This window comes from Macrotis lagotis, chromosome 4 (genome assembly GCF_037893015.1).
Source record: "Macrotis lagotis isolate mMagLag1 chromosome 4, bilby.v1.9.chrom.fasta, whole genome shotgun sequence".
In the NCBI taxonomy this organism is placed as follows: Eukaryota; Metazoa; Chordata; class Mammalia; order Peramelemorphia; family Peramelidae; genus Macrotis; species Macrotis lagotis.
In genome coordinates this window covers 77,561,444-77,589,404 of record NC_133661.1, presented here as the reverse complement: position 1 = coordinate 77,589,404, position 27,961 = coordinate 77,561,444, and the positions used below count along the sequence as shown (strand labels likewise).

The window sequence follows — 27,961 nt, the reverse complement described above, 5'->3', positions numbered from 1 at the left end:
TATAGAAGGTGACTGAGAATATGCCCAGGCTGGTCCTGGAATTACTGTGCCTATGTCTGGGGCTGACGTAGGAGACAAGGGAATCTCCTGTGAGGCAGGAGGTGGGGTGTTGGCAGTGCCAGCGAACCCAGAATTGAGATGGCAGGCAGGAGCTCTTCCCTTCCTAATAATGTCAATCAGAGAAGCAATCTGATTCCTCTCCATTGTCATTTTCCCCGCCCCCAAATGTACCTCCTTAACAGAGACATAATAAGCTTCAACATAAATGTTTAGTTGATATATAGAATAAATTGTGGTGTCATTAGATAAGCTTTTGGAGGAACAGATAGGTCTCATATATAGACCTGAGGTGTGATTAGAAGTAGCATTAAGATGATCTCCACAGGCTAAGGGGATAGTTTCATTCTCGAGTCCATTCCCCCTGCATGCCCCTTCCTTTGGATCTAGGGGATGTGAGGGCCTGGTTTCTCTTGGCTTTTTTTCTCCTTATATAGTAGGACACAAAGGAGGAAAAGAATCTAGATTTAAGGAAGTAACAGCTGGGGAGACAAATCTGGGCCTCCCAGGATACAAAACTTCTGAGGGGCTATATATAGGCTGTGATGGTTTGTAAGATGAAGCCCCTTCAGCTAAGCCCCAGCAGTGTACACACTGCCCCAGTACATTAGACATTCCTCTGTGAGACTGGGTGACCTGCCTGTAGCCCCCACTCACCCAAACATCCCTTCTGTGGAAAAAGAATAGACACAGAGTAATTGATAGAAATGAGCAGACAGAATAAGAGACAGGCAGAAAGACTGACAAAAATCCAGACAGGCAAAGACAGAGGCTTAAAACAAAAACATTCTTTCAGAGCTTCTGAGTTACACAATGAAGAAGAAACAGATTGTGTCTCTATTACAATTAGGGGCAACTAGGATCCAGTGGATAGATCACTAGCCCTGGAATCAGAAGGATCTGAGTTTGAATTTGACCTCAGACACTTGAAGCTTACTAACAGTCTGATCTTGGGCAAGTCAATTAACCCTGATTACCTCACATCCAGAGCCATCTCCAGTCATCCTGATTCGTATCTGGCCACTGAACCCAGATGCCTCTGGAGGAGAAAGTGGGACTGGTGACTTAGCACAGCATCCCCTCACTCAAATGCAGTTCACTTGCTTGTTTTGGCATCACTCTCTGATATTGTGGTCTTCTTGGAGAGTGAAGGGTAAACAACAACAACAAAAGGAGAAGAACTTGCCTCACTATCATCCCAATTTTGGGTGTGCTGGCACTGCCAACTTTCTGCTTCACAGGAGATTCCCTCTCTCCTATGTCAGTCCCAGACATAGGCACAGGAATTCCAGAGCCACCTGTCTGAAGCCTGGGCTGTGGTCTCAGCTACCCTAAGTGCAGTTTGATCTCAGCAGATTGCCCTGCCCCATTGTACACAATGTCCTCCCTCCTTCCCCCCACCAGACTTCTGCCCTACAGCTATATTTAGGAGTTTCCATGGCCTTCACTAACCAAGCATCTAACCTATACTCTTCCCAAGTCCCTTAGGGGTTCTGTAGGATGTCTTCAAGAGTTCTCCAGTGACTCATGGACTTCAGAGACAGGCTTATAAATTTTCTAGGTCTTTCCCTCCTTCTAACTGCCCAACTCTGTCATCCTGCCCCAGAAAGAGTATAAAGAGCTAACCTCTTTCCTTAAGAACACTGGGACTAGGGTGAGAATGTCACCTCCATGATTGTTAAGGAATGCTGGCCTCTGATGGATGGTTGCTCATGACAAGATTTTGTTTTTGATTTTAACCTCTTACAGAAAATGTTTTCAAGATGCCCCAAAGGCTTGGAGTGGAGGTCATAGACTGGGGAGAAGCTGGAGGGGTTGAGGGTGGTGGGGAGAAAAAGGGGAAGTTGGGTCTTAGGAAGTGGCTTGAGGTTATTGAAGTAGGAAACCTTCGGCCAGTGAATTTTCTCCTGGGATCTATATCCCTAGCTCTACCTCAGAAGGCCCTCTTCTTCCTTGCTTCAGCCCTCCTGGACTGACTATTGCCCTCACCCAGAGCCCCAGCCATTAAGGGAGATTTCAAAGCTGGGACCTAGAAAACCAGTCCAAGAGTCTGGATACTTATTCCCTTTCACTCCTCTCCTAGCTGGGCTTTTGTTCATCCTAGAACTATGGTCTTCAGAAGTACTGTCTGGTCAGGGGAAAGCTATAGGGTTAGGAATGAGAGAAACTTAGTTCTCATTCCTACTTATCACATATTCTGCTGTGAGACCTCAGATAAATCACTTAATTTTCTTAGGCCTTTTCCCCCATCAATATAAGAGGTTAGACTAAAGGATTCCTAGTCTCTTCCAGATTAAAAAAAAAATTCTCCATCTTTTCTTGTTCAATGGATTCGATCCTTACACACTACCAAATTACTTGGTGTCCCAGGATACCCGATTACCCCCTTGGTGTCAGAGGCTTGGAAAATTTTTTATTTTATACTTAGGAGAGTTGGGAACCCTAATTTGGAAAGGTGAGTGTGTGTGTCTGTCTGGTCCCAGATAAAGGTAGAAACTACTTCTGACATTTCAGGTAACCCGACGCTTTGGGGTCCCAGGGCTGAAGAAAACCATGGACTGGTTTGGCTATTATGGAGGTCCTTGTCGTGCTCCAATGCGTGAGCTGAGCCCTGATGAAGAGGAGAAATTACGCTTGGATTTTACTACTAATGGCTGGCTATGAAGAGCTAGGTGAAGGGCAAGGCCATCCCAGCCAGATCTCTAGTTGTCTTTTATGCCCTATACCCATAGCCTTAAGGATACGGGGAGATTGGGGGGAAATATGGGGCTACTACCTTTTGCCTACTCCCATTCTTTCCCATACCCCAGCCCCTAAAGGATGTGACTCAGCCTTTCTCAACCTCAACCTCAATTTTTCTCATCTGTGAAATAGGGACAAAATCACCTACCTCACAGGGTTGTTGTGAGGACCCAATAACACACACACACACACACACACACACACACAAGCAGATTTTATATTTCTAAGCCCTTCTTCCTTCACCAGACATTACTGACAGGCAGGTGGTAACATCAAGACCACTTATTTTTCCCCAGACTATAAATCTTATCTGTTTCACAAATGCATATCCTTCAGTCCCCAGTTGGGAAAAGTTGCTGCTTTGATCTCTACTCTAGCTTTTTTCCTATGACCCCAGGATCCAAAGGAGGGAAAAGGCGGGAGCAATAGAAATATCATATTCTGAACTAGAATATTGGATATCCAAGAGGATGAAATAGAGGCTGCTCAGCCTTGGGAGTATAAACCTTAGCTCCAGTCTCTGTTGCTTGGTTCTGATCATAGGTATGGTGGTGAATATGGGAAGAAAATCTAGAGTTGAAAAGCTGAGAGACTGGATCATTATTTGTCAAGCTTTAAAGACCCAAAACAAATTCTCCTTTCCTCCCCCATAGCATCCATAACTGAACAGCACCCATCTATTCTGCTCATTTCCTGCTTTGGTGGGGGGGATGAGGGTGTGATCTTGAGTATGGTCCAGAGGCCCTTCGACCTCACCAACTGCAAGCATGCAGCACCACCTAGTGGACAAATGATACTAAAGCTGCCTAAGGACTCCTCAGAGAGGAATTGCAAACTGAGGCTCGGCCAGTCTTCTGTCTGGCATCACCTGTGATTGGTGAAACCACTGCTTTATAACTTCAACAATGCCCCCTGCTCCAAAACATGTGATGCTATTAATAAAGATTACTAAGGGGTCTTAGTAGAAGCAGATTGGGTCCTGATCTGACCTTAACCTCAAGCCCCACAGGTTCCTTCCAAGAGGCCTAGGCTCAGTTGTGCCCACCATGCCAGTTCTTGAGGTCCATTGTTTCAGCACTTAACAGACTCTAATGATAGCATAAAGGAGAAAGCCCTAAGTATTCTTAAGATCAGATGAGAGGATCAATGGAAAGCACAAACAAAACTGGTGAGAACTAGGCCAAGAGGCTTAATTTGGGGCATCTTGAATTTCAATTTATTACTGGCCCTATGATCTAGTCCTGGCTATAAAGAAAAAGGATCAAAAATAAGAAAACTAAATATCGGCAGTTTGGGAAATACGTTGATTCTTTATAAACACTTTTATTTCAACAGTACAATCCAAATGATAGAGGCACACAGCTAGTATTTCTACCAAAATCTGCTGCAGATGAAACATTCATTGTTGAGAATAATGTGGAGTATGGTGTAATCAAAACTCTGAAGGAGCTGCGTGATGCTGATGAGTAAATTTTTCATCTCTAGGCCTACTGTCCAGGGCTGGTGGTGAATGAATTACGGTGACCTGGACACAGTCCCCCAAATAGTTTTAGCTTAATATATTTCTGATCCCTCTTTATCTAAATTGCAGAGAACTGGTAGTGGTCTAGCCAGGCAGTCCATCAGGAGAATTCCAATCTAGCCAGTTCTTTTCCAGTCTTAAGGAAGAAGAGATCAATCCTGGCCTTCACACATTGTTAGTGGGCCTGGAGATCCCGTCCTCCACTCTACACTTAAGTTTTAAGATTATGGTTTTGTATCACTTTCTTATTCATATCAGAACAGCAATGAAGGTACATAAAGACAAGATACAAAAATGGAGTCTTTTGGTGTAATGTGGTTACACTGTTAATTAAGTAAGGACATATGAAGACCCATCAAGCACCCAAAGATCAAGAAAGAGGAGTTCAAGATCAGCCTGGTCAATTCACGTGATAGACCTGTAGCCCTAATTCCAAACAATAATGAAACAAGAAAGTCTCCCACTGAGGCTTTTCAATGCCTGCAGCAGACCTCCTCTCCCTGTCCCCCAGGAAGCCCACGGCTTGGCCACTGCCAAGGGGCAGCTTTTGGGTCATCTCCCCCAAATAGAGGCACGGTGCTAACCACTCTGTCAGTGACCATGGACCCCGGTTGGAGGAGAAGGCAGCAAGGCTGGGGGCAGTGCAGGGATTCAGGGATGGACAGCCCCAGGAGTAGAAAAGGCAGTTTGTCTGAGCAGACAAGGGGCAGGGCCAAGGCAAAAATGAATTCAGCTGCTCCCTGTTTGGCAAGTCCCAGCTGCTAGAGGACCTACCTGTAAAGAGCCCCCAGTCTAACTCTGGACTGGTAGGCAAGGGATGTGTCAGAAGGCAACTGTTTGGTGTTTGTAACTCAAAGAATCTGGGTCTAGTTCATTCCTTCACCTGCAGTGAATGAACAGGGGTGGCCAGGCTGCCCAATCACTCCTCCTGGCAGAGTCATGGTACCCTTCAGGCTGGCAGGGTCCGGGCAGACTCGGAAGCCCTTTGTGCCCGCTGGATCACTGCAGGACACTTTTCTCGCCGTAGCAACTTATTATTCTCAAAGAGACCTTCATTTCGAGGAACTCCATGAGAACCATCAGGAAAAGTTAGCAGGCCTATGGGTTGAGATAAAGGAGAAAAAAACAACTGGAGAATTATTATATGGTACTACTCAAAGGTCTTGGTTCAAATCCAATTCAGAGAAGTTGAAAAGTGCTTTAAAGGTCTCTAAGAGATTGGTATCTTCACCTTGATGCAGTTCATGGAGGGAAAAGATGGGGCTCTTTAAGCATCAACAGATGGCCTCTCACCTATTCATGCTCAACAATCAACTGCTTGGGATCAAGGGGAAGACACAGCCCTGATGAACTGAAAAAATAATCCAGCAGTGGTTATTACTTACCAAAGCCATCTACTCGGCCACTCTTGAATTCTCCCTCAAACGTCATGTTATCATGGCGAATGAAAACTCCAACACCATTGAATTTTCCTTGGGCAAACTCCCCCTCATATCTGCAGAGAGAGAGACAACAAGATATTAGCCTTTTGGGGAGAGTCTCCAAATGGGCTGTTATCCTCAGATGATTCCACCTGTTTCAGAGCTCTAACCATACTCAACCAAAGTAAGTGACTGTAACATAGCCCAAGATGGGAAAGAAGGGAACGTAAGAGGAAAATGTGGGATGGAAAGTAATGGAGAGTAAGAGTCAAAAGGTCACTTCCCTCCTGGCCACTTCAGAAAAGCTTCAAGATCTTGAAGTGTTTTAAGATCAGTCAAGATTGCTGCACACTCTATGCCAGTAGGATCTGCAGGGACAGGGACTGGCTCAGAGTTAGCAAGCTGTTTATCTTTATCCCATTTGTAGACTGGAGCCTCCCCAGTTGAAGCTGAGAGGGGAGAGAACCAAGTACCCACCTTGAGCCATCTGAGAAAGTCAGGACCCCGAAGCCATTAAAGAGCCCATTCTCAAAGTGACCCAGGTAGGTGCCACCATCTGCAAACATCAGTTGACCAATGCCATGCCTGCGGCCTAAGCAAAGAAAAGGACACAGGTGTCAGGCTGGAAAAGGGCAGCTCCTGGACACCTTCTCAAGAACCTATCATCCTTTTCCCTATAGACCTCCAAGTCAAAAAAAAAAAAAAAAAAGAGTCATCCTAAAAATATAAAAATAGGAGAAGTTAGTGACATCAGTAAGCTTAGCATTCTTGTGCTCAAAGGGTTGGTATCACAAAGCACCAAAGCTTCCTGGGACTTCCCCTCCTTAACTTACAATCAACTGGTCTGGATTCTCTCCACATGAGAAAGTGACTAGAAAAACCCAGAAAGAACCTCTGGCTAAAAACCCTGCTCCTCAGCAATGTGAAAGATGCAGGACAAAAAAAGATGGACTCTTACACCACTGGCTAAGATTTTTTATCTTCCATAGTGCTCTATTCGCCCACTGAATTGGCCAGGAAACAAAGCAAGATGCTGGGTGAACAAATAATGCTCTTGAGATAACAGAGAATGGAATTTATTTTAGCACAAAGAAACTGCAGTTCCCTGTAACTACCCAGAAGTTGCTGGTCAGTTCTTGGAAGACATGAAGATGGGCAGAAGAACTTGGAAGAGAAGGAAAAAGGCTTGGAATGAGATGAGGCAAGGAAGGTGACATCCCTCCTCCAGGTCATGTACTCAGTCAAGCTTCCATAATGGAATGCTTCGTTTGAAGTAACATGAAATCAATCCTAACTGCCATAAAAGGAATGAGGTCAAACAAGGGTAAAAGTATAAGCTATTCTTTTTGTAGTATGCTACCAGAGTAATTAAGGTTGAATGGATGATATCCTTAATTCTTGTGCTTTTAAGATACTTGGGTATTGTTTTACTCATATAGAAACAAAGGTATCCTGTTCATTAACATTAAAAATATTCCTAAGTAGCATCAGTGAAAGAAATTGAATCAATTCAAATTTTGCAAAGAGACTAGGATGTAGGTTCATGATGGGAGACTAATATTACATGTTTCCCCTTTTAATCATACTGATAATAAGTGCATGAGAAAAATACTAGGGAGAACAAATGACCCAAAGTTGATTCAAAGACCCTAATATATTTTCCCTTCACCCAGAAAGGAGTTCTCATCCCTGGAGACCTCTAATGCCTTTCTCACCCTCCTTCCACTCGCCACGATATTCTTCCCCGCTGGAGTAGGTGAAGGAGCCTTTTGTCAGGGTCATGATGACAGCTTACAGAAGAGCAGGGTGACAACCACAGGAAACAGGTAGAGGTTTGCTATCGTCATAGGATAGCTAGAGGAAAAGAAAGCAGCTTTGCAGATATGTTTGAAAAAGTTTATCAGCCCCACCCAAATTTTCACAAATTCAAATGGGATCCTATGAAATGGATCAAATGGATCCTTTTCCCCAGCCACCACTAGCTATTCCTTTTTAATTACTCTCACCTTCTAACCAACTCCTTTATCTTATTTTAAAAATGTGAGCTACATTCTATTTTCTAAGGTTCCAGGGGGGAAAAAAGGAGAAACAATAAAATGACTGTGTTTATTAAGTATAAAAGAACTTCCCTCAAGTAGCTGACAATTTATTTTTTGATTTAAGACTTACACAAAATGAAACAAAAGTGAACAGTGTAAGAAACAATTAAATCTGAAACTATGGTCCAATCAAAAGTATTGTCAATCTATTAAGGAAAGGGAGACTAATTAAGGTGGAGTGCATGTGAACAACTTCATAAAAATAGGAGTGAGGGTAAAAAAAATATTTACTATCACAGAAAATTTAGGGACTATATGCCCTAAATATTGGATTCTGTCACCTGAAAATTAGGAGTGTGTGTGTGTGTGTGTGTGTGTGTGTGTGTAAATGCTATGACTGGGGAGTCAGAATCAAAGAGCTAGTAGGACCTCAGGTATTACCTAGTCCAACCCAAAACCAAGTAGAAATCCCTTCTAGAACATCCTTGACAGGTAGTCATTCAGCTTCCTTTCAAAGACCTTCAATCTTGGCACACTGACTTGGCACCTTGGGATGGGGGCCACCTATTCTGCTCTTATAGTTTTTCATCATTAGAAAATTCTCCTTAGAATGAGTCTAAATGGATTTTTCTGCTACTTCTACCTTGACTGCTAGTTTTGTCTTCTACGAGTAAACAAACCTAAACCTTATGTCTCATGACTGACCTTCAAATATTATGATGACCACAACCATTTTCCCCTGAAGTTTTCTCCAAGTTAAATTTTCCAGATTCCTCCCACTAATCCTCATAGGGAACAGTAGCTTATCTATCTCCTCACCCCAATGATTGTTCTCCTCTAAATGCACTTTGGCTTGTCAACATCCTTCCTAAAATGTGATGCATATACCTGAAGCAGTCTTTCACTCCCCATATGCTGTAATCAGGGCCAGGCCCAGCAAGACTATATAAAGCCTTCTCATTCTGAGGAATAATACTTCCATTGACACATAATGATAAAACTCTCAGACACTAAAAGAACACTTGAAGGTCTACAGAGTCTGGCATATGAATCATCTCATTGCTCACCACATCCCTCTGTTGCAGGCATGACTGTAGCTCAGAGGTCCAGTGACTTGTCCATGCTCACACAGCTTTGTATCAGAAATGGAATTTGAGGGGCAGCTAGGTGGCGCAGTAGATAGAGCACCGGCCCTGGAGTCAGGAGTACCTGAGTTCAAATCCAGCCTCAGACAATTAATAATTACCTAGCTGTGTGGCCTTGGGCAAGCCACTTAACCCCATTTGCCTTGAAAAATCCTAAAAAAACCCAAACAAACCAGAAATGGAATTTGAACAAAAGGCATTTCTGATATGAAATATGATACCCTCTCCATGATGCCATATAGTTCTATAACAATGTATCACACCACCGATTCATTTTGAATTGTGGTTGCCTTCTAAATATCACTTAGGCTTTTTTCATAAGAATTGTTTAATCACAGATTTCCCCCTCCTCCACCCCCAAGTATTTACCCTTTAAGGTTTCATCTCAATAGGTTTTGGCTCTTCATTCTACGTTAATATCATTTTAACTATTTAGCTATCCCTACCAGGACTTTTATCAACAAATTTTAATGAACACACCATCTATGCCTTCATTCAAATAACTGATTAAAATAAATAGAATCAGGATAAGGGCAGAACCCTGTGGTATTCCACCAGAGATGTCCTTGAAGTATATCATGGGTCTATTAATCATCATTCTTTAGGATTGATCATTCACTTCCAAATCTACCCCCACACTTCTCCAGCCTGACCACATTGATATCATGAAACACTCTGAAATGCCTCACTGAAACCTGAATGTGCTATATATGTAGAGTTCTCTTCATCTATCAATTTAATAACTGTCAAAAAAGAAAGTGAGGGAAGTCTGGTATGACTTGTTCATGATGAACTTCTGCTGGTTCATGGCAGTTACTTGACAGTAGGCCATTCTATGCCAATGCTGAGATGGGTTGATTTCTCCATTTGTTACCTACTGGCCCCTAATATCCTGACCTGTTTTTCCTCCAAACAAATGCAGAGCCTGGTGCCTAGCATGTATTCTCATCCAGCAGTATTCCAGGTCTTCAGCTCTGGTTTCATACTCACAAGGCCCTTATCTCAGCAACTTAGCATCAGACAACGTCTGGGGGCAGGTCAACTTGACTCCATTGCAAATACAACATTAATGAGAGTAAGAGGAATGGTTTTCCATCAGAACTCTAGGGGATAACTCTTTCCAGTTCAGATAGTCGTTCTGATAAATAAGGACTAAAGATGGTTCTTCTCAGAGATAACAAGCCGATCCATTAAAGGCAGCCTAATCTATGACCATCTTTCCACTTATTCAAAATCAATCAGGATTTGTGGATATAGTGCTGTATATTCTATCTCTGAAAAAGTCATTTCAAATGAAAAGTCAGGAGTTACTATTTTCATAGGAAGGCTATATTTAAGCAATCCCTTTACAAGTTCAGGTGAAATGAATAATATTGCTGTGTCTCAATGATCTGCAAGGGCCAGTTGGGGGGGTGTCAGGTCGAAGGGACAAGGGTGAGGTCAGCCCCCCCCCCCCCCTTCACGTCCCTCTCCAGAGTTACACAGAAGTTCTAGTCAGTTACCTGGGAAGCTTCCAAGGAACCTGCCGGAGACTGGGAGAAAGGAAATGAGGCCTTAGCTTTATCCATCGAGAAGTACTGAACTACTTCTTGTTAATGAAGCAAGCACATTGTGGCCCTGCTCTTTGGTGGTCCTTTGGGAATAAACCCCAATATATTAAGAAAACTAATGAAATGTTATGGATTACTTTCTTCTTATTAAGCCTCAATTCAGGACACTCCACCTTGCCACTCCCTTTCATTTGGTTTCAGAGTATAAACTACAAAGTCCCCAGGGAATTGTGGCTTATCTTCCTGGCGTTGTTTATTTGATAGAGATTTTGTACAATGCCCCTCCCCCCAACACACACACACACACACACACACACACACACACACACACACACGTCAAAGTAGGAATGCTATTGAAAAAAACATTTGAGATCAATGAATCTCAGTCAATGGCTGTTCTTTAGTTGGAGAAGCAGCTGCGACAAGTGTCTATATCTTATTGCTGCTGTTTGGGGCAATAGAGAGATTTACTGCTTTGACTTCCATAATTATTCAAACTGATTAATGAATAGTTGCACTGCTAATAGCTCCAAAATGGAATTTCATACTAGTTTAAAAAAAAAGTAAACTCTATTAACAAAGACTGGAGCTTCATTAGTATATAACAAAAGATGTCAGAACACAGATTACTTTAGATAATGATGAACTCAAACCAGTACTTGAACAAGTTCTTAAAATTACCAATGTAATTACCTTTAATTACCTTTTCTGTACTATGGATTAATAAATGAATTCTAAAGCTACAAAACCCATGTCAAAAATTTGCCCAAAAAGAAATGACTACTCTCTCAGAGAATGGATGAACTGGCATGCTACTCCATCCTCACAATGGAATTACCATTTTATGGGTACAAAGTAACCTGTTCCCAAATAAAGAAGCTTGTTTTATATGGGGCAGAGTCTTCTAAGCTAAAGCATGTTTTTTATTACCTTACTTATCTACCTTATTTATTTATGTATTGTTTATACTATTCCCCATTCGTATCATTTCTAGATAATGTCACTCACTTAGATTTTAACAAAGCTCTCTCCCTGATTAAAAATGATACTGGTACTTAGGATTTAAGAATCAGCTTGACCTTGAAATTCAACTTGAATACTTTGATGACTCTTTGATTCTAATGTTGTGGGTACTTTCTCCAGGCACTGCACATCTAACCCCATCCAAACTTCCCATCCTATCTTGTATAATTCCTATCCGGATTCCCCTGTAAATAAATTCTCCATAGCAGAATCAATTCAAACTGGTAGGGAGAGGGAGGGAAAAAGAAAGGAGTTCTTAACATTGTATGAGTAACCACAAAAACTGTGGGCTATCCATCAGTTCTCCCTACCTCTTGCTATGTAATCACCTAATCTTTTTTCTATTCATAAATCCTTTTGATGATATTCTATTTTACAATATTTCTGAGTAAATTCTTCACTGGTAATGTTAGTCAGCTCATACCCAACATATACCTTCTCTGTTGTCCTTTGGATAACATCAATAGGAAAATATTGTTAAAAAGCAGGGAAATAATTTTGAGGAGAAGCTCAGGATTACTACATTGTATGGTTTCCCCAAAGGCAATCCTGTCTGCACTACTCCTGTCCACTTCTTGGGCATAGTTCACAGTCAATTTGCAATGTTTGTATGAGATAGATATACTGATGGCCAAGCTTTGTTGATTGTTCATTGTATAACATAACGTAGTCTGAATAATTTTTTAAATTTTAATTTAATTTTTTAAATAATGGGAATTCTACCACTGAGATTTCTTCTGCAGATAACTGGGATGAAAACTTTTTTTTTTTTTAGTTTTTTGCAAGGCAAGGGGTTAAGTGGCTTGCCCAAGGCCACACGGCTAGGTAATTATTGAGTGTCTGAGGCCAGATTTGAACTCGGGTACTCCTGACTCCAGGGCTGGTGTCCATTGTGCCACCTAGCTGCCCTAAATATGCCCTTATGGCATATGTGGATTATCACTATAAAAATGTTGTAGAGAGGAAACACGGGTCAATGGGTCAGTATTTATTGATAGTCTCCCAATTTTGTATGTGTACATGTGTTAAAATTAATCATCTAAGACTTTTTGACATATCTTTGGTATCTTACCCTCATTCTGATGCCCTGAGAATCGTTTCCTTAAGACTATCACCTTCACAGGGGCCTACTTCAGACACTCCTCTCACATCGAAGCTTTTCTCAGGTACTGAGATTGTCCTAAATGAAATATGCTAGCTCTATCACTGTTATTAAGGATGAACTTTTTAAATAAATAAATAAATAACAAATAAATAAATAAATGAATTCTTTACTGATACTACATCTTCTATGATGATCCTAGAACCCGATTCTTAGACTTGATCATACACTTTCAATATTTCATCACCCTCTCCCCAACTAGACCCCAAAGGTCCATGTGAACTCATGATGAACTACTCTGTGGATAATCATAAAAGTAAGAGTTCATACGATCAGTGATTTAGAGCTGGAAGGGAGTGAATGGTCTCAGCCTATGAGGCGATCGGACCTACGAGGTTCATCTTCGCCCTAGTTCGTATAGGTAGACAAACGGCAACACTAGCTCGGAACTGAAACTTAATCCACTTTTCACAGGCCAAGAGCTCACAGTTTGGAACAAGATCAAGAAATGTATCTGAGATGCGTGGAGAGGCAGCCGATAAAATGGCAACTATGTATCCATCGCCGTGCCCGCGTCCCAGCTAGGGAGCCGAGCGGCGGGCCAGGACCGGAGGAGCTGGCCCAAGCCTGGGGGCTCCGTGGTCCAGGCCGCCCCCTGACCTCCCTGAACCTCCTCATCTGTAAAACGGGGGGCTTTACCTCCATCGGGGTGTCGTGAGGCTGCGGGGGGCGCGCTCGCAAGCAAACAAGGCAGCGCGGGTTTGTGTTATTCCCGTCCCCCCCGCTCAGCTCCGGGCCGGGGCCGGGGCGGCCCGGCCCACCCGCGCTCCGGGGGCCGGGCCTGGCTCCCGGGCTCCGCTCAGCATCCCCGCCACACCCACCCGCGCCCGCCAGCTGACCTGGGCTCCCCCCGAGAACCCTGGGCTCGGGTGCCGAGTCCCCCGACTCCGCCTGGTCAGTCCCGGCTGCCCGCGGCTCCAGCGCCTCCTCCGGGACCCGGCGCGGCACCGAGCAGAGTCCCCGCCGCCCGTTGGTTGTTACCCGGGCAACCGGCAACAACGCCTCTTTCCATTGGCCGTTCCGACGTCGCCGGCGCCATCTTTGTGCGGGGCGAAGAGTGTAACGAAGAAATGAGTCTTGGAGGGAGAGGGTCGGAGTACGAGAGTTCCGGACAGGGTTGGACCCGGCCAACCCCATTCTCCAGATACGAGTCACCCGGGAATCACTGATAGCTGGTGCAAGACTCTTAGGCAAGAAGCATAGCCATCGCGACCCCAACTTTTATAAGCCTCTCTGCACCCTTCTCCTGCCTCACAATTGTGGAGCCCTTAGTTGTTCCATATATGAATTTACATAGTTCATATGCCAATATATCTAAAATACTTGGCCTTCCCTCTTTTCATTGCAGAAGTGAAGACTGTGAACATCGTATATATTATCACACTTGATTAGTGTGTTGCTTGATTTCGTTGAACTATTTCCTTGCTCCCACCAAACATCCCCCTCCCTTTCTAAATCTACAATGTTCTTATAGTTTGGATGAGTTGGGAACCCTAAGCTCTATTTCATCTCCCTACTCTAGTCATTTTTTTTTTTTCTGGCTATCTTGGATGGAATGAATGCTCTCCCTCCTCATCGCTGCAAATCCGAAATGCTTTGCTGCTCGATTGGCCTGGATGAGTTGTCACCAACCCTATTTCATCTCCCTACTCAAGACTTTTTTTTTTCCCTGACTGTTCTGATACCTAGAATGCTGTCCCTCCTTATTTCTGCCTCTTGACCTCTCTGCCTTCAGCAGAAAAAAGAGGTAAATGAAACATTAGACCTGGACTTCTATTATCTTGTAACAAAAATCAGAAAATGCCCATAGGTTCACATTTCAGTAGTTTTATACATTTAATAGGGATGGATTGGCACCTGAGGGTCCATCTTTGGAGCAGGCATGGATATTCCCTCCCTAGTTTCAGTTTAAGCAACCATGTGATACCTGGGGGGGAAGCCTATGTCCATTTATTCATGATTGAGAGGTTTGAATGTTAACAAAAAGACTTCTGATTGACTCATGGGGTACAGAAAATGAGCATATAAAAGGGGAATGCCTCTTCCTTTATTTTTTCTTTTCTTTTGCAGCTTGGAGGAGACAAGAGTACTTTAAGCAGTCTCAGAAAGGTAGGCACTGGACCAGGGAGATTTGAGTTCAAATCTGTTTCAGATACTTAATAGCTTTGTGACCTTGGGCAAGTCAAGTACTTAAGTTCTCTGTGTCTCAGTTTCCTTATCTGTAAAAATGGGGCCTAAATACTGGAACCTATTTCACAGAGTTGTTATGAGGATCAAATGAGTTAACATATGTAAAGATCTTTGAAAACCTTAAAGTGTCCCAAAGGGCAATAAAAATGTGTATACCTTTTGATCCAGCAATACCACTACTGGGTTTATACCTTGAAGAGAAGATGAAAAAGGGTAAAAACATCACATGTACAAAGATATTCATAGCGGCTGTATTTGTGGTAGCAGAGAATTGGAAATCGAGTGAACGTCCATCAACTGGGGAATGGCTTACTTAATAAATTGTGTTATACGTATGTGATGGAACACTTTTGTTCTATTAGAAACCAGGAGGGATGGGATTTCAGAGAAGCCTGGAAAGACTTGCATGAACTGATGTTGAGTGAGATGAACAGAACCAGAAGAACATTGTACACTGTAACAGCAACATGGGGGTGATGATCAACCTTAACACACTTGCTCATTCCATCAGTGCGATAATCAGGGACAATTTTAGGGTATCTGCGATGGAGAAAAATATCTGTGTCCAGAGAAAGAACTGTGGAGTTTAAAAAGAGATCAGACTATTACCTTCAATTAAAAAAAAAAGTTGTCATATGTACTACACAATTTTGCTATCGCTGATATTTTTTTCCCCTCAAGGATATGCATTTTCTCTCAACACATTCAATCTTGATCAATTTATAGCATGGAAACAATGTAAAGATTATCTGATTGCCTTCTGTGGGGGGTAGGGGGAGGGAAGGGAGGGTGGGGAAAAACTAAAATTCAAAACATCACAAAAAATGATAGAAACTACTATTATATATAATTGAAAACAAATAAAATATTTATAAAAAAAGAAAAAGAAAACAAAGTGATATTTAAATACAAGCTGCTATGGTATATGTGAGCATATGGCCTTCTCGGTCACTGATATTTTTCTTCTTTGTGTGAATGAGTATGGTGAAGTGAACATGTTTAGGCAGTAATTTTATAAATTCAGGAGAGCCAGAGATGAATTGGTGGCAGTGATGCTAGGGGAAAAATTGGAACCAAATAAAGATTTAGGCAGAACATGAAAGAATTCATCTAAAAGACCTACTCTGGCCTAGAAGAAATTTTAAGGATCTAAAGGTTTATTTCAGTATTGCTGCAATTAGTAAAAACTCAGGCAGGAAACCACTGATCTCTAAGCAACCTAAACAACCTAAGTCACCTAAGTCTGTGAGTCACCTGAGCAGTGAGGAATTATGATCCCTAAGAGATTAGCCTCAATAGAAGACATGCAATCAGGGGTTAACTAGGAAAGAAGTGAATAGAGACATGAGAGATTATTTTGGTGGATCATACTCCCCCAGAGTGGGCTGCTCTTCAAAGGGAGACAAGCAAAATAAGTGAGTTTTTAAAGGGGCAGGAAGATGAGGTAATGGAGGGTTATATTGATGGTAGCTGCTGCTCAGAGAGCAGAACTGAGGTAACTAGGGATATATAGATGAGGGGTGGTAGCACAAAGACAATCTTTTCAGCCAAAGGTAGGGATCTATTTTTTGTTGTTAGCAGTTGTCTTGTTCCCAAGGACAAAGATTTACCTTGAATCCTTGCCAGGGAGAAGCATGGCACTTTACTAACAGTTTATTGACCTCATCTTATTGGTTGGACAATGGGATGGGGTTGGTAGCATCAGTGTTAATGTAAGATACGTGGTCAGTGCAGAGGGAATAGGTTAATTATAAAATATATTTTTCTATTCAATATTTCTCCTACTTCAGAAGTAGCAATGATCACAGGTGTCCTAGTGACTACAGATGGATGTAAAAACAGTCATCTGAAAATAACTGTAGCTTTAGGCAGCATGACCCCCCCCCCCCCCCAAAGCAGCTAGAAGGAACTGCCTTTGGACTCTAGAAAAACATTGATCCTCAGGGGCCAACCAAGAGCTTCATCTAAGGGAAACTTGTGACGATTCTATGAAGGGAGAAAAGGAATCTCAGTGCAGAGTTACAAGTATCTTTCTGCCTCATAGGGGGTAGAAGATTGTTGGACTTGGAATCAGGAAGATCTGAGTTCAAATGTAACTTCAGATGGAAGGGCTTTTAACAAAGAGAAGATTTTATAATTTAATTTTAGAGGTAATGGAAAAGCACTGGAGTTTCTTGAGAAGGGATGTATGTAACAAAATAAGATATGAATTTTACCATTAGTTTTATAGCTTAGTAGAAGAACTGGAGTATGGAAGTACTTAAGGCAAGGGATCAACCAACAGACTGTTGAAATAGTTTAGATATGAGGCAATGAAGATCTGTAGTAAGTGTGGCAGAGGAGAGTAGGGTACATACACAGAAGGTGTGATGAAGGTAGAATGGACCAGATGAAAGGTCAAAAGGTGGACTCAGATGTCTGCAGTTTAGGGGGATAGTAATGGAGGCAAATGGAATGTAAAGCTGTTTATTGAAGGAAGGAACTGAGAACTGGGTTGGAGTAGACGGGAAGTCGGAGAGCATAATTTTTATAGGATATAGGTTATAGGAAGCAGGGTGGTATGATTTTCATAGGGATTGAGAATTGTTTGGGATCTCCATGGAGGATGTGATTTGTTTAGTGGGGGGGGGGTCTCCCTGAAGATTGAAAGTTGTTTGAAGTTTCTATGGTAGTTAGCTTTCAATCATACTCAACAAGACTCAACTGAGTAAGAGTGAAACCCAGGCCTGGATCCAACACCAGACTTGGCAACTGATAAGATATGGAGGGGGGGGAAGAAGAAGAGAAGGGGAATGAGGAAGCCATCTAGGTAGTAAACCGGGATGGTTAGGAGGATGGTGATATCCTTTATAGTAACAGGGAATGAAGGAAGAGGAATGGGTTTGGACATGAAGAAATGCTGAGTTTAGTTGTCTGTGGCACATTCAGCTGAGATGCCCAAATGGCATTTGGAGATATGAAACTGGAAGGTAGAGAGATGTTAGGGATGCATAAGTAAATCTGAGAAGCATTTGCTTAGAGATGATAATTGAATCCATGGGAACTAATGAGATCACCACAGTGCACTGTAGAAGGCCAAAAAACAAATCTCGATTCAACAAATATTTACTTTGGCCTCCAAGCTAAGAAATTGTGGGAAGAGTTGGATACTAGATTTAATCAATTAATCAATGGAGCAGAAAGCACTTACAGTATTTACAACTATATGATTGATGGGGCAGGTAGATGGTACAACTCTAGTGTTAAGTCTAAAATCAGGAAGATAAGAGTTCAAATCCAACCTCAGATACTTATTAGCTGTGTGACCCTGGCTAAGTCACTTAACCTCTGCTTGCCTCAATTTCCACTGGAGAAGGAAATAGCAAACTATTCCAGGATCTTTGCCAAGAAAACCCATGGACAGTCTGTTCTATGAGCTCATAGAAAATGAGACTAAACAATAACATATACCTGATACTGTGTTAGATGCTGAGGAAGCTGCTTTCAAGAACTTATTTTTTTATACAGGGGAACAACATATACACATATAAATAAATAAATACAAAATATAATCAGATTGAATACAAGGTAATTTTGGAGAGAGGTTTGGAGATGGGTAGGTGGGAAGGTGGCAAGAGAGTTGGGGGAAGACCATTTGTGCAAAAGGATGATACTTGAAATGGAATTCTGTGTGTAAGATCCAGCAGGCCAAACCTGTTTAGCTGGACTGTAGAGTAGGGAGTCTCCAGGGGAGAAGCTTGCAGGAGGCTTGGAGCCAGGTGGTGAAGAGATTTAAATGCCCAAGAAGTTTGCAGGTGATCCTGATTACCAGATGGACTTATCGATCGAGAAGGCGAATGACAGTGAAGCCAACTGGGTGATCTATTGAAGAAGGGTGAAAGGTTGAACCTTTCAACCAAGAAGTATATAATCCGGATAGAGCACCGGTCCTGGAGTCAGGAGGACCTGAGTTCAAATCCGACCTCAGACACTTGATAATTCCCTAGCTGTGCGGCTTTGGGCAAGCCGCTTAACTCCATTTGCCTTGCAAAAAAAACTAAAAAAGAGAGTATACAATCAATGGCTAACCAATCAATTCAGCGCCTATGGTGCCTGGGAATACCCCCAAATTGGGAAAGGGCAGTTTCAGCGTTCAAGGAGCTGGTGAGCAATAATGATAATGACGATAAAATGATAATAGTGAATGTGGACGGTTCGAACAGCTGGTGATCGATACAGACGATGCTCGCGCGAGAGCCACCAGGGAGCTCAGGGAGGGCTTTTGAAAAAGTGTGGCTGAGGGGCTGAAGCGGCGCACATGCGCAGCTCCATCCGAGGGGGCGGGAAGCCGGCCGGACGTGGGGGGGAGTCGCGTCGGAGCGCGCCTTGATTGGCCAGCGTCGGCGCGAGGGGCCGTCCCTTCTCGTCACCATGTAAACAGGGCCCGGGGGGGCGGGGCTTCCGGGGGGCGGGCCCGGCCGGCCGGGCAGTGACGCGGATTGGTCCGGCGCCGGGGCTTCGCTGCGCCCAGCGCGTCCGGGAGCCGGCCGCCTCCGGGATGGACGAGACGAGCCCCCTGGTGTCCCCGGAGCGGGCCCACCCCCCGGACTACACGTTCCCGTCGGGCCCGGGCCCGGGCGCGCACTTCCCGCAGGTGCCGGGCGCCGTGGTGCGGGTGGTGCCGCCGTCCGGCCTGGGGCCGTCGCCGCCGGGCTCCCCGGGCCGGGACCGGGAGCGGCAGCCTCTGCTGGAGCGGGGCCCGGGCGGGGCGCGGGGCGCGGCGGTCCAGGCGCAGGCCCAGGCCGTGGCGGCCCAGGCGCAGGCCCTGGCGGCCCAGGCCCACGCGGCGGCGCAGGCGGCGCAGGCCCAGCGGGAGCGGAACGAGTTCCCGGACGACCCCGAGTTCGCCGAAGTGGTGCGGCAGGCCGAGCTGGCGAGCGAGCGCGGCATCTACCCGGAGCGCATCTACCAGGGCTCCAGCGGCAGCTACTTCGTCAAGGACCCGCAGGGGGTGAGCCTGGGCCCGGGAGAGGAAGCGGGGCTGGGGGCGGCCGCCACCCTGGAAGGGGGGCCGCCCGCGCTTGTGCGGCGGTGCCCTTTGCGAGCAGTCCGCGAGCTGGGAGCACGGGGCTTGGCAGCTCGGGGCCGTCAGCCGCTTTCCTCCCCCAGTTCTCTCCCCGAGTCACAGGGCAGCTTCTTTGTGCCCCCTTGGGCAAGATCCAGATTTTACTTAAGTCTCAGAGAGAGAGTGTTTGTATGTGTGTAGGAGGAGAAGACTCTGTGCATCACGCTTGCTTTTATGCTTTTAGCTCTTGATTTAAAGCAAAACCGTGTCCAACTCTTTCCTTGAAAACCTCCCAAGAATTCATTCAAAATGACTATCTTTGTTATTAATAAAGCCATGGCTAGTCAGTCCATTTTAAGGCCCTCTGCCCACAGGTACTTCTGAGCTCTTTTCTTCTGAGTCTCAGGATGACGGGGTCAGTCCATGATGTAAATATGTGTAGACGACAGCTACTTTTTTGATGGCCTTGTTATTCTGGCCTTTTATCCAACCCAAGGAGAGCTGGTGGAGGCCCTGCCCAAGCATTCCCTTGTAATTTAGGTGGGAGAGTAATAACCAAGAATATTAGAATCTGAGGTAGCAGCATTGATAGTAATAATCCTCACCTTCCCTTGGGTGGACATTGAAGAATGGTGGTCATTTTTGAATAATTTTTTTGGTTGGAAGCAGGGGACACATCAAAGTGCTTGACCTCTCCAAAATATACCGTTTTACTGCTTTGGGAAATGAGCATCAACCCATATGCTAGTCTCTGTGCTGGGTATGAACAAGAAGGGAACAAGCGATTATATAGTGCCAGGCTGTGGAAAGGGCCCTACCAACATTATCTCTCTTTTTTTTTTTTAATTAAAAATTTCATTTATTTTGAGTTTTACAACTTTTCCCTCAATCTTACTTTTCCTCCCCCATCCCCCCACAGAAAGCAATTTGTCAGTCTTTACATTCTTTCCTCGTTGTACATTGATCCAAATTGAGCAACATTATCTCTTGATGCTCACTACAACCCCAGAGGTAGGTTCTTTACCCTATTTTACAGTGGAGAAAAGTGAGGCAGACAGAAGTAAAGTGACTTGCCCAGGGTCATACAGTTAGTAAGGGGCTGAGGTCACATTTGAATTCTTCTGACTTTGAGATCTAGGATTCTTTCATTCCATTGTAACACCTAGTTGTCACTACAATAGCTGAGAACATAAATGCAAAGAGTAAATGAGCTTACATTCTAAAGGAGATATCTCATAACATTGGTGGTAGTAAGAAACTATATCTTTAATTTATTTTCATCTAGACCTGTGTTCTTCCCTTGTGGGACTTTCCTATGTGGAAGACATAGTTGCCCAGATCACTTAAATGACTAAGGTAAAGAGTAGAATGGGACCTCCTAGGTCCTTTACACTTAGGCTAACCTGTTTCAAGTTCCTCTATTCTAGTGTAATCTTCTGAAGAACTCAGAACTGTGTTGTTCTTAGTTTCGAATGACTAGGTCAGACTGTGATGTAAATATATATGACTGCTACTTTGGTTGCCCTATTTATTCTGATGAGGAATCTGAGGCCCAGGGAACTTGCATATAGAAACAGCACTCAAACCCATATCTTCCTGTTTCTGGTGCTGGTCCTCAGCTCCCTGTGCCTTTCCACCTTCCCTATAATACTTTCATGTCTTTGGCATTTAGAAAACAGATTGGGATCTAAGAGTTGGTAAATTATTTTTTAGGATTTTTTTATATTCCTTTTTGTCACTTGTGAGAGGGAACTGGAAGGCAGAGGAAGAAGGTGAAAGATTTTGTTTTGTTTTTTAACACTGTTATAGTTCTAATGGAAATGAGGCAGGTCAGCTGAGAAAATGATCCAGTGCTCTGACAGAGGAGGTAGCAGTAATGTGATCTATTTATTTGGTCTAAGAGATAAATGGAGCACCACCTTTGTACCTGAAGTACAGGGTTTAGAGACCTTGTCTGAGAAGGCTGTTCATGATGACATAGAATAACTGTGAATATTCTTATACTCTTTATGAAGGGAATGTCAAAGTATACATACATTACATATATACATATATAGACACATATGTATATGTATATATGTTAACAAATTAATATCATTCCATCTTTACAAAATAAATGTTACATAAACCAAGTGATACATCTCAGTTGCATGTTGGTCAGTTTTTTTTTTTTTTTTAGCTTTTGCAAGGCAATGGGGTTAAGTGATTTGCCCAAAATCACACAGCTAGGTAATTATTACATATCTGAGGCTAGATTTGAACTCAGGTCCTCCTGACTCCAGGGCCAGTGCTCTATCCACTGTACCACTTAGCTGCCCTGGTCAGTCTTGATAGTCTGCAAATCTGAGGAGGCATCATGGTGCAGTAGAAAATGCTAGATTTGTAGTCAAAGGACCTGAGTTTGAAATCTTACCTCTGCTACTTGACAACTGTATGACCTTCAACAAATCACTTGATTTCGGTAGGCCTCAATTTCCCTTATCTGTAAAATTAAAGCTTTGGACAAGATGATCTCCAAGGTCCCTTTTAGTAATAATTCTATGATCCTGTGATTTGTTTTCACTTATCCATATTGGAAATATTTTGTGTGTGTGTGTGTGCATGTGAGATGTAGCTTAGTAACAAATAGTATTAATTCTTTGAAACTCATGATAGTTGTTCTTTTTTTCTTTTTAGTTTTTTTTTTTTCTGCAAGGCAGTGGGGTTAAGTAGCTTGCCCAAGGCCACAAAGCTAGGTAATTATTAAATGTCTGAAGCCAGATTTGAACCCAGGTACTCCTGACATCAGGGCTGGTGCTCTATCCACTGCCCCACCTAAGCTGCCCTGATAGTTGTTTTTATCAATGGAAGGATAATAACCCTGGCATGGTAGAGTTGTTGACTCTGATGATCTATTTTCTTTAAGTAGAAATGTTTAGACCTTAATAGCTCCAGTTTTCTGGTTTTTTTGGTCCTCAATTCTTAGAGGACTAAGCTTAATGGTTCCTTGTATCCCAGACAAATTGGTAGAATGATCATTAGGCCATTCCTTCCCTGAGCAAGCAGGTTCTGAACTTTCAGCTTTCCAGATGAAATCAGAGTAGCTCAAGATGGGTCTAGAGATACTTAGAAGCCACACCAGAGGATCACTGTAAAGTCCTGGCCAGCTTCTGACCCAGAGGACTTGGGAGCATGTGGGGTATTGAACTGGCAAAATGAGGAAGGAGTTTTTCCTATGGCAAGGGAGTGCTAATGAGTTTCTGTTCCTTATATCATTTTTTTTTTTTTTTTGCAAGGCACTGGGGTTAAGTGGCTTGCCCAAAGCCACACAGCTAGGTAATTATTAAGTGAATGAGGCCGGATTTGAACTCGGGTACTCCTGACTCCAGGGCTGATGCTCTATCTATCCACTGTGCCACCTAGCTGCCCCATGTTCCTTGTATCTTAATTTGGTGACCTTCTCTGGATACACAGTTAATTCTAAGGAGTTATGCTGTGAATTCAGTTAAATGCAAACACCTAAGTGATGGGATCTCTGCTGGATGATAGTTACAAAGACAGAAATGAAAAAAAAAACAGTCCTGCCTTCAAGTAGCTTACATTCTACTGAAAGGAGTGAAAAGTACCCAGATGAATAAATGCAAAATATCTACAAAGTAAATACAAACTTCTGAGGGAAGAGAGAGGAAGGCAATGCTAAAGGAGATCATGAGAAGTCTTTAGCAGGAAGCTGAACTGAATCTGAGCCTTGAATGGAGCTAGGGAATTTAGGAGGTGGAGATGAGGAGGGAGAACATTCCAGGCATGGGGGATAGAATATGTAAAGGCATGGAAACAAGAAAAATGTCATGTGAAAGGAACAGTAAGTAGGCCAATTTGGCTTGAAAGGGAATAATGTGAAATCAGCTTGGAAAGATTGGTTGCAGCCAGATTGGGGATGGCTATAAATGAAAGAGGGATTTGTATATGAAGTTATGTGTTTCCTACCAGTAAATGGTTTTAGAAATGATGAATTTTTTGGAGGACAGAAAAGCTCTCTGCTCCTCCTATCTTCCCAAATTCTGGATTAATTTAGTTTTCTGCAGAATTTTCTCCTATGATTGAGTAGCCTTTGATGGAATTTGGAACCTTGCCAACTCTAAAGTGAGTGGTTGTCTATTCCATTGTCTATATGTGTTCTACTATCTGCTCAGGAAATGACACAGTCTTGAAAAAATCCTGTGACCTAGACTATCTTGAGTTAGTTGGGAGGGTGAGGAGAAGAGAAGGAATCATATGATTTGATGGTGAATCATTGTGTTAGAAGGCTAAGTCATCACATTTACCCCCCCCCCCCCCTAAGGCTTTTGAGGAAGAAGGATTGAAGTAAATGAAAAAAAAAGACTTCAGAATATTGACTGATCTATAGGGTCATCCACAATGAGAGAAACTGCATGATAGCATGGAATACAAGTAGCTGCCACGGGGTAGATTTTAGCAAAAAGGACTCTGAGGTACCACGGCCCTGGAGCACAGTTGGGCCCTAAGCAGAGCTTCCACAGGTCTGTAAGAAGCAAGATTTTATCTTCATTGGGACCTAGTCATAGGTTCCTTCAGATGCAGATTTCCTCTTTGGATTTTTTTTTGGTTGTGTTTTTAAAGGTTTTTGTTTTAAATTTCAAAGGAAAATTAATATCCTTAGTAGGGAATGGTAAAAAAGGAAATTAGCAACTAAGAGAGGGATTTTATTCTTCTCATTAAAAGATGCCTTGATTATTATTGATTTAATAAACTCTCAGTTCAGACCCAATTGATAATAATCGCTATAAGATTTAGAAGTTGGAGCTTGATAATGTTAGTGTGATCATCTACCTTTGCTGTGAAGGAGCTACACTGGATTGCCAAAATAGAGTCACTGTCGCCTAAAGATATACTTGGTTACCATATAACATGACTTCATACTTTGTAGACCTTGCACCCTGGCCTTCTATGGAGGTATACAACTTTGCTCTGTGGCATACAGACTGTAGACAAAGGTAATGAATGAATGTGTTAAAAATAGATCTAGGGTACGGATGTAGAAAGTAAGAAAATTCTTTCCAAATTCTAGTTACATGCATAAAATTGCCCATTTTGCTTTAGAGACAGAGTTGTTAGTTTCTCTGTAAGGAATGTGTGGGGCTATTCCCCATACCTTTTTATTACTTTTTTTTCCCTCCTCCATCACTTGTCTTTCTTTTCCATGTAGAAAATCATTGGTGTCTTCAAACCCAAGAATGAGGAGCCATATGGGCATCTTAACCCTAAATGGACCAAATGGCTACAGAAGCTGTGCTGTCCCTGCTGCTTTGGCCGTGATTGTCTTGTCCTCAATCAGGGCTATCTCTCAGAGGCAGGGGCCAGTTTGGTGGACCAAAAACTGGAACTCAATATCGTACCCCGTACTAAGGTAAGTTAGTTATTCCTTGGAAGTATCTAAACCTTTGTTTATAATATTAAGTGCAGGAAGGTCATTAGGCTTTGTGTGAGGGCTATCTATTTACTAAGTTGAATATGACCCCAGAAATTTCTATGGCACATTAGTCTCCTTCCTGGGAGATTCTAGGAGAATAGAACTTGTAGACATTTCAGAAATTCAGATGCAGAGCAGAATGTACTGGTTAATTGAGCTGTCAGTGGTATGCTTAAGTTAGACTATGATCTAGGGGACTTTAAGGACAAAGGAATTGGAGGCAAGGTTTAGTTTATAATATTGCCTGAAATTCCTTCCAAATTCATTAGGATCCTGGGTAAAGAGATGAGTCAAAGATTAAGAGTTTGAGAATTGTCTAGATTTAAAAGGAATTTCCAAGGACAGTTGCAGATCAAAACAAATTCACTAGATCCCCATCTATTCTCTTAAAATGTTTAACAAAATTTTAATATAAACTTATTAATTATCTCAATAAAAGTAAATAAAATAAAGAATTAACCAAAAATGAAACTACAAACTTTCATTTTCCAAAAGAAGATGTGCATGTGTGTGTACATGACTATGTATAAAATTGGCAAACTAATAACAACATCTTGTTTGCTATAGATGTCCCTTTGCAGTATCTTTTCCATCTATTTACTGGTCAAATTTTATTGCTGTTGCTTCTTTTAGTACAATCATAGTCACTGTGTATGTAAATATCCTTCCATATTTCTTTGTATTTTTCACATTTGTCCACATTCAGACTGCAATGTTCTCATGAATCCATTAGACTTCTTAGGGTTAAAAAGGCTGAATGGCATCTCAAGATGAATGTGTGACTTCTAGTAAGGAAGCTTTGGGGAAGGACAAAAACAGTTTATAACTCAGTTTGAGTTATGATCACTGATTACTAGGGAAATTCAGTAGCTATTGAAAGGAGAAAACTCTTCTAGTGCCTTGAGGTGAGTGAGGAATAAATGGCTATCTCTGAACCCTTCCATCACCTACACAAATTAAGGACAGTTTGGAATGCAAGGCAGGGACATTTATTTTAAGATTTTCCTTGAAATTTTATGAAGCCAAGAACAACAAAGCATTACAACCTGGCCATAGTGTGGAGCCCCTTCATCTGGGAACACACAGCATGGTCCAGGCTTTGCTTCAGGCATCCAAGATTCACTCTTTCCAATGAGCCATGCCCTGTGGTCAGGGAGACCAAAACAACTATCAACCATCCTCAGACCATGAAACATCTAATGTCTGTCTGAACAACACCATTAGGTCTCATTGTAATGCCAATAACCAACTCTCCATGATGATGATCATCCCTTCCATTTGTGTAAAGTTTTACAGTTTTTAAGATACTTTCTCATTAAGACCTTAATATGTCCGAGGCACTGAGAATTTAAAGATAAAGACCGTTGACTTTTGAAGAGCTCTCATTCTTTCACTTGACTTTCAAATGCTTGTGTGTTCTCCTTAGTATCTAGCACTATTATTTACAATGTCAGTACCCATCTTTTTCTTCCTTCTTGTTTCATAGGAATAATTAATCTAGGGCTAGCAAATTTCCACTTGTATCTTCAGTTTTATGCCTATTCCCTCTTGTCCCTTTGGTCTGACAATCAACCTTTTGTTTTAATACACCATCAGTGTTCCCCTCCACCTATAAACATTCTTCTCTCAATTGTAAAAATCAAGCCTTTTCCCTTGACCTCTGTAACCCCACAATCTTTTCTCTGTCTCTATTTCCTTACCAAAATTATGGTGACTAGTCTATTCTCACTGCCTCCCATCCTGCTGCTTCTTTTTTTTGGGGGGGGCAAGGCAATGGGGTTAAGTGATTTGCCCAAGATCACACAGCTAGGTAATTATTAAGTATCTGAAGCTGGATTTGAACTCAGATCCTTTTGACTCCAGAGCCGTGCCACCTAGCTGCCCCTCCTGCTTCTTTTTGAGTCCATCAGTCCATCAGCAGCTCTGATTAATTCTTCTATTTTTTTTCCATTTAAACCACGTATCCTAATGGCTGTTGCAGCCCCTAATTGAATTCCTTTTTCAATTCATCCTTAATATAGTTGTCTCAAATAATCTTCCATGTATGGACTCTGATCACATCATCATCTAATCAGAAACCTTAATTTTCTCCCTGATCCAGGCATTCAAGGCCTTCCTTAATCAAGTTCAACCTACTTTTCCAATCTTATTTCATATTACTTACTTTCTCATACTTTATGTTCTAGCTAAAACAAATTACTCTCCATTCTCTGCAGCTGCTGAAAGCAGAGACTGGAGGAGCCCTCAGTCACAAGAGCCCTTGCTAGGAGTCTTTGTTGATCAGAACATATTAGGATGGAGATGGCCTGGATGGTTGAATCTTCAATAATAACCTTTTGTTTGAGGTCTCAGAGCCCACGGCAGAGCTGGAATTTGAATGAAGGCCCCTTCATGCTGCTCCTTACTTTCAGATTATAATAGTTATTATTCCTGTTACTCATAGAAAAGGGAATGGTGTGCCTTGAAGAGGGATCAAAAATAAAGCTATTGAAGGAGAAGATTGGCAGGGTCTTGAGAGGTGAAGACTAGACCAAATCATTGCCAAGTAATGACTGTAGCTTTAGATTAAACCATTCTTCTATTCATTTGCCACAGT

General features: G+C 42.6%; 3 protein-coding genes across 6 annotated transcripts in view; 2 read left to right on the top strand and 1 right to left on the bottom strand.

Annotated features, from left to right (window-relative positions):
• Window positions 1-7,866, top strand: part of HOGA1 (4-hydroxy-2-oxoglutarate aldolase 1) — a 35,282-nt gene extending 27,416 nt beyond the window's left edge. Inside the window, exon 7 of the mRNA XM_074233203.1 lies at window positions 2,572-7,866. Within this exon, the coding sequence (XP_074089304.1) occupies window positions 2,572-2,721 (150 nt within the window). The 3' untranslated portion in view covers window positions 2,722-7,866. The remainder of the gene's footprint in view (window positions 1-2,571) is intronic.
• MORN4 (MORN repeat containing 4) lies at window positions 3,764-13,647 on the bottom strand. 4 transcript variants are annotated; one of them, XM_074233205.1, is made up of 6 exons: window positions 13,501-13,647; window positions 12,572-12,679; window positions 7,458-7,596; window positions 6,220-6,334; window positions 5,707-5,816; window positions 3,764-5,419 (listed from the first exon to the last, which is right to left on the bottom strand). In XM_074233205.1, exons 3-6 carry the CDS (start codon window positions 7,522-7,524, stop codon window positions 5,271-5,273), a joined length of 441 nt encoding a protein of 146 aa, XP_074089306.1. In that variant the 5' UTR covers window positions 7,525-7,596; window positions 12,572-12,679; window positions 13,501-13,647; the 3' UTR covers window positions 3,764-5,270. The 4 variants fall into 4 exon arrangements, with proteins under 4 accessions (XP_074089306.1, XP_074089305.1, XP_074089307.1 ...); XM_074233204.1 differs by lacking the exon at window positions 12,572-12,679; XM_074233206.1 differs by lacking the exons at window positions 12,572-12,679; window positions 13,501-13,647 and adding an exon at window positions 13,301-13,455.
• Window positions 13,648-19,344: 5,697 nt separating this feature from the next.
• PI4K2A (phosphatidylinositol 4-kinase type 2 alpha) overlaps window positions 19,345-27,961 on the top strand; it is a 22,625-nt gene continuing 14,008 nt past the window's right edge. The window contains exons 1-2 of the mRNA XM_074233200.1: window positions 19,345-19,841; window positions 25,102-25,302. Of these exons, the coding sequence (XP_074089301.1) occupies window positions 19,389-19,841; window positions 25,102-25,302 (654 nt within the window). The 5' untranslated portion in view covers window positions 19,345-19,388. The remainder of the gene's footprint in view (window positions 19,842-25,101; window positions 25,303-27,961) is intronic.